The 6,716-nt window shown below is 31.2% G+C and overlaps 2 protein-coding genes across 2 annotated transcripts; both read right to left on the reverse strand.

The window, feature by feature from the left end:
* Nucleotides 1–1,222: 1,222 nt before the first annotated feature.
* On the reverse strand, nucleotides 1,223–2,575 carry LOC107058334 (CASP-like protein 4D1). Its single transcript, XM_015303910.1, has 3 exons — nucleotides 2,495–2,575; nucleotides 1,864–1,998; nucleotides 1,223–1,447 (listed from the first exon to the last, which is right to left on the reverse strand). The coding sequence occupies exons 1-3, from the start codon at nucleotides 2,573–2,575 to the stop codon at nucleotides 1,223–1,225; spliced, it is 441 nt and encodes a 146-aa protein (XP_015159396.1).
* Nucleotides 2,576–4,527: 1,952 nt separating this feature from the next.
* Nucleotides 4,528–5,935, reverse strand: LOC107058335 (CASP-like protein 4D1). Its single transcript, XM_015303911.1, has 3 exons — nucleotides 5,784–5,935; nucleotides 5,535–5,670; nucleotides 4,528–4,755 (listed from the first exon to the last, which is right to left on the reverse strand). The coding sequence occupies exons 1-3, from the start codon at nucleotides 5,933–5,935 to the stop codon at nucleotides 4,528–4,530; spliced, it is 516 nt and encodes a 171-aa protein (XP_015159397.1).
* Between the last annotated feature and the right edge of the window lie 781 nt (nucleotides 5,936–6,716).

Consider the following 6,716-nt stretch of genomic DNA (forward strand, 5'->3'; position numbering starts at 1 on the left):
ATAATAATATATATATATATATATATATATATATATATATATATATGTACACGCACATCTAATTATTACGAATGAGATAGGTGAATTTATGATAAGTATTTTATTCATATGATATACACTACTAATTTAATTGTGTGACATATAGTATATATACACGATATACAACTTTATATATACACTTCGTAATGGCGTATTTGAGTCTGCTTTTTTGCTCCAAGCTGGTCTAAATTACCTGCTAGTTGACTTTTACACCAAAACAAAACACTCCAGTTTAGATCATTAGATGTTTAGTTAGAATTTTAATAATGGATATATATAATTAAGTGTGACATTAGGAAGATAATATCAACTTTCCTCCGTACGTTTTTATTTGTCCACTATTTTAAAAAGATATTTTTATTTGTCACTTTTAACATATCAAGAAGAAATAATTACCTTCTTTTTTTTCAAGTTTTACCCTTTGCATTAATTACTTCTTATTCCCGAATCATTTTTCAAGACATAATACTAAACATCAATTAATAGGGTACTATGATAAAATACACACATCAATCATTGTTTTTAAGGGGTGTGCAAAGTCCAAAGTGAACAAGTAAAAATGAACGGTGGATGTACTTAAAATTGGATACACAAATGCATGAAATTGATTTTGAATACATATATATATGAAATTGTGAAACTCAAAGACATTGTAAAATACAAATGCAGAGAAGGCTAGGGACGCGAGAGGAGAGAGGTGATCAAGAGAATCAGTGTATTCCAGGTAAATACGAATCACACTTAAATATAGTGTTTCTAGAACAAGTTACACCTAATTTGACTAGCGTGTATCTAAGGTACATATATCTGTTCTGTCATATACATGTATAGAAAAATATTGTTTGGAAAAATAATAGTGTGCTTTGTGTTATATCCTCTTATCTTTTTTATGAGCAGGTTTGTTCTTTAAACAGTAGTGAAGAATTGGGCCTATATCCTCAACGGCCCAGTACTAGATAAATCACGGTCCATGTGCCAACAGAAAATAGGCCCAGTGAGGCATTGTACAAAACTCAAAAAGTATTTTAACAAAATGAATAGAATCAAGTATCGTACACAACATTATTGCATCTCAAAATAAAAACGATTGTAATGAAAGATTGCATTGTACAAACGGTCTTGACTTGGTCAATTAAGTTGATTTTCGAAGTTTGACCAATCAAGCTATATAATTAGTCTCGTACTAAAAGCTTTTTCCGGTGCATTTCGCAGTATTAAGAATAGTGATTATAGCCATGGTAGTAAAACCAGCAAGAAGGATTCCACTGGCAATAATTGCATTGTCAAAAAACTTGTCACCCTTCTCCCTAAATTCTATACGTACTTCATTTATGTCTATCGATTCGTCTACAAAGTTTTTAAATTCAACACTGACGCCAACTCCACTAGCCAATAAAAACGCCATCACCTGCCAATTTGGTTCAAAATTTCACACGTTAAACCAAAAACTAATTAATTTACGGAGTCATCACTCAGTATGTATGCTGGTCGAAGGTAGCATGTATCAGGTGGCTGACACTATAGCTTAAAAGATTTGTTGACTTATTATTTCATCTATGAACTTTGGTGTTCTATATACTTTTATTATCAGAAATAATTTGACTTAAAAAATTTTCTTGTATCCATAATAAAATTATTTATAGCTAAACAAATGTCTTAGGTTGATTTTAGAACACAAATTTTAGAAGTCTTATTGTTTTTCTTACACTCTGTGTTAAGCTAAACAATATTATATAAATTGAAACGGAGAGAATACTTACAGTAATTATTTACAAGTATTAAATAAATAGTGGCATTTTTTTTTAATAAGAGAAGAAAATTAACCTTATCTCCGTAAAAATCGAACATAGGTAGAAATTGGCCACTGATGAACCTCTTCCCTTTAATGGCTTGATACAGTGCGAAAGGCAGCTGAATCAATGAGTAAGAATTTCCCCTGCAGCGACAGCTAACACATACCTGTAATTATGAGATTTTTTTTTTAAAAAAAAAAATCATGATATTGAGTCATAAATATTGGTAATTTTATGAAAGGCATAATATATAGATAAACATTTTAATTTGACCTCAACAAATAAGTAAATACTTCAACTTTGAGAATGTACATCTAAACACCTCGATTCGTCTTCACTATCATAGAAATCTGACGCTGACGTGACACATAAATTATTGAAGCCAAGTTCAGATATCAAATTTACCACAACAAACAAGAAGACAATGTATTCGTTTTAGGCAGAAAGCCTAATAAGTTAGTTCAATCTAAAGCTGCCCAATTTGGACTGCACATATAGTCCAAATTGGTGCATAAGAAACGTATCATCAAATCATAGAAGAATATGTAATTTTAGATTTGGTTTATCTGTTATAGTCACGATAAGTAAAGAAAAAGATTCTAGTGAGAAATTTGTGTTATGAAACATGATTTTTTCACTAAATTTCTATCAGATCAACTCACTGGAAAAATATATAGTAGAAAACAGAGGATCGAGTCATAACCAGTAGCCTCTGATGCTAGAGAAATTGGTTTCCTGGCCATTTTGAAGTATGAATTTGTTGAAAACTATAAGTGCAATGGCAGCTTTGCACGTCAAGAGAGTCAGTATCCTCAAAACAACAATAGAGATGATTGTACTTTCCCATTTTTTTCACTTATATTTCTTCTTTCCTTGACAACGGAGTATTAATTTTTAATTCTCACCTTGTATATTTTCAATAGTAGAGAACAATCCTTTATAATATATATATATATACACACTAATAATTACAGCACTTAACAAACGTCGTAGCGTTTGTCAAAAGGGCTAAAAAAATTTGTGTAATTTAAGGACATTGTAGCCGGACGAGAATGTCAGAGCATGAAATAAACAATCTTTTTCCAATTTAAGCAAATCTGCCAACAAGAAAAAAAAATGTATATATTTGGTATGATAATTACAATTTATAAATTTGTAACTTTGCTTTAATATGAAATTACTTTGACTTTGAACGATTGATATATTTCCTCTTCTATCTTAGGAAATGTTTATTTTACTACTGACATTTCATATTCTCTCTTTATTTAGTAGTACTCTTTAAATTTTATATGATTTTTCCCCACCTAGCTAGGTGATTTACTTATACTAATATTTATGTTATGTTATGTCTTATCCTAGATGGTGGTAAATTAACTACAATTTAAACTATAAATAGAGTAGTCCTTTTTTTATGAATTGGCTATAAACTCTTAGCATTTTTTTTAAGACAAGCTAACCAAATGAATAGTCTCGGACTCTCCAACTACAAAATTTTTATGATTTAGTAGGCCTCAACAGGTTTCTCAAATGCTATTCAAACAAAATTTAGAGTTTCACTAGAGTTATTATAATCCATATGACTAGAGGGAGTCACTCCCAATTCGAAGGTTACGAGTTTGTGTTAGCAAGGAAGTAAAAGGATGAGAGCTCCTAGGGAGTGGTTAAAAAAAATAAAAAAGAATTATAATCCATACTCCATAGATTCAAAATTGTTTGCGGTCATGATATCACATGTTATAACAAATTTCTCTGAAAACTAAAGGAAGGATGTTATGGTACCAAATTAAAAGGCGATCGACACTAGAATTGGACTGATCCTCATATCTTTTCATGTCGAGTCATCCATCAAACCCAAGTGGGGGAATTGGGCCTATATTACCTTACTGGACTGAGGTATATATGTCTTGGAAAAAAGACGCGGCTTAGCTAACACAATCCTCTAATTATCTTTTATAGTTATAGTTTAAGATTTTATAGCAGAAACATGTATCCGGTATTCCTTTCTTTTTTAGGCATATAATTTGCTTTGGATCTCTCTCCCCCTATCGTCGTTGCCCCTCTTTCTCTCCATCGCTAGCGTGTTGAGTGTTCATCTTCTCCCGGGAGATCTGTGCACTACAATCTGTGTTCATACGCAATTTTCCTTTTTTTTATTCATTTGGAGTCCTTTCCATAGTTTTAACTTTTTTTAAAAAAGTTTTTTTTTTTTTCATTCTAAACACCTGATGTTAACCTCAATCAAAAAACAACCATGTTTACATCAATCAAAAAATATAACCTTGGTGTTTACAATTTAAAGTGAAATAATATATCACTTGGCCATGGTGTAACTAATTAACTATATAAGGGATAATTGAATTCACGAAAGATATGCATTTTGCATGGTTTAGTGTAAATATTACGTGCCAATTTTTTTACTACCAAGGATCGTGACGAAATGCTTGAGGTCTCTTCACCCTTTGGGTGCCTTAATTAGTTATCTTAAATGAATTTTACGCAGTGGTCAAAACTTCACACTAAAATATTTGTAAAAAATAGTACCTACAAAATACAAATTCAACCCAAAAACAATGGTGCGTTCACAAACATGCATGTATTACACATGATCAAAATAATATATAATATGATTATAGAAAAAAGATGACAATAATTAAAAATAAAGTTCAATTTTATTTCTCATCTAATGAGGTTTAAATTAAAAGGCTCTTCCATTGCGGTTGGCAGAAGTAAGAATGGTAAGTATAGCCATGGTAACAAAACCAACAAGGAGTACTCCACTGGCAATAGTTCCTCTGTCTACAAATTTTTTGGCTTTGTCCCCAAATTCATCCAAGACATCCAATAATTGGTCTATCAATAGTTTGAGTTCAATACTCACACCAAATCCCACGCCAACTCCACTTGCCAAGAAAAATGCTATCACCTGCAAATTTCTCGAGATGAGTCAACCTCTAGTCTTTGTGTTCACAGGATTCAAAATCAATATTTATACATAAAAGATAAAAAAAATATCGAGGAAGATCGAGGGACACCTATATCGTTTGTTTTTTTGGCTTAGAAAAATCATAAGTGGATTCAGAATTAAAAGTGTATGGGCAACCTCATATTACTAAATAATGATAATTGGATTCAGAATTAAATATTTCTCCATATGTAATATAATTATTTTAATATATAAACAGGATTAGAATAACCGTTATTGAATTTACTTGAACTTATAAATTAAATGAGACTCTACAGTCGCTCTTGTTAAAATTATAAATGACAAACTTCTAATATCGGAAGCTCCGTTAGGATGTTTATTGTTTACACGTTTTACAAAAGAAGGGAGCCTATTTGGTGAAATAAATTAGTTAGTAACACATGAAAATGGAAACCATAGTATAAAATGCGTCCTAATATGGGTCAATTGATTTTGTACTATATTATTGTGAAAGCCTTATAATAAATGGTTTAATAAATTGATTTTGGTGTTTATATATGTAAAACATATGTAAGCAAGCTAGTGAGATTCACGATTGGAGTGTTTTATATCTCTTACAAATGGAAACTGAGGAAGTACATTAAAAGTATATTTGGATGGACTTAAAACTTATGACTTATACGTAAATCTTAAGTTATTTTTGTTATTTCAGAGTAAAAATAAAAGTACTATAGTAAAAACTATTTTGGCTTAACAGTATTAAAAGACGAGAAAAAAACCTTATCTCCGTAAAAATCAAACATAGGGAGAAACTGGCCATTGATCAACCTCTTCCCTTTAACGGCTTGATACAACGCGAAAGGCAACTGAATTAATGAATACAGCACTCCCCCTGCTGCCGCTGCTAACACATACCTGTACTTATAATGCAATTAAATTATTAGCAATTTTACAGATTTAATTACCAAAATAACAGAAAATTTCTTATATATATACTTTTAATCTTCTTGTTTTTTTTTTCTCATCACCTGTAGCCTCTAATGTCACTGAATTTGGTTTTGTCACCATCAAGTTTGAAGTTGTTGGTAACAATAAGCGCACCTGCAGCTGCGCACGCCGATAGAGTAAGTATTCTCAGCACAACAATTGAGTTGATTATTATACGTTTAGACGTAGCCATTCAATTGATCGGTCGATCGATTCGCGCTTAGTTTTAATTTCTTATTTCCTTAGTGACAACAATTTTAAATGATCATCACCTTCAATATTTTTCACATCCTTTTATACAACCACTTAAACATTGCTGAATTGGTCAAAAAGAAATTAATTAAATTTTCTGAATAAGGTCATTGTAGCCGGACGTGAATGTCAGAGCAGGAAACGCGTAATTTCTTCGGAGGGAAATAAAAAAGGCATGTTGATTTTGTAGTTTACTTATTAGATATGGTAAGAGCTTTGAACAACCAAGGAATCCAAATACATGCATAATGCTAAGTGTTACTATCGAAACAAAACAAAATAATGAGACACGTAACTTGTTTGCGGAGGCGGGCGTAGCTAGGACGTGGGGTTCATGGGTTCGGATGAACCTAGACATTTTTTCGTAGATTTTATATTTGTACTAGAAAATTAATTAAATTTAAATGTATATTAATTTGTGAACCCCTAACAAAATTGATTGACGGTTATTAACGAAATTTAGAACCCCAAACTCTTAGGGTTTGTTTGGTATGAAGGACAACATTTTTCGGAAAATATTTTCCAATTTTCTCATGTTTGGTTGGGTAAAATGTTTTGGAAAAATATTTTCCAAATCAACTCATTTTTCAAAACTTTCCTCCAACTTCAAATTACAATTTTGATTGAAAATTAAATTTAAAGCTTATTTTTAAAAAGATATTTTTCAACTTCAATTTTTTTATTTTTTTACCCCGCCCTCACCCCGACCCGCCCCCCCTCGC

This window comes from Solanum tuberosum, unplaced genomic scaffold, assembly GCF_000226075.1.
Source record: "Solanum tuberosum cultivar DM 1-3 516 R44 unplaced genomic scaffold, SolTub_3.0 scf00489, whole genome shotgun sequence".
In the NCBI taxonomy this organism is placed as follows: domain Eukaryota; kingdom Viridiplantae; phylum Streptophyta; class Magnoliopsida; order Solanales; family Solanaceae; genus Solanum; species Solanum tuberosum.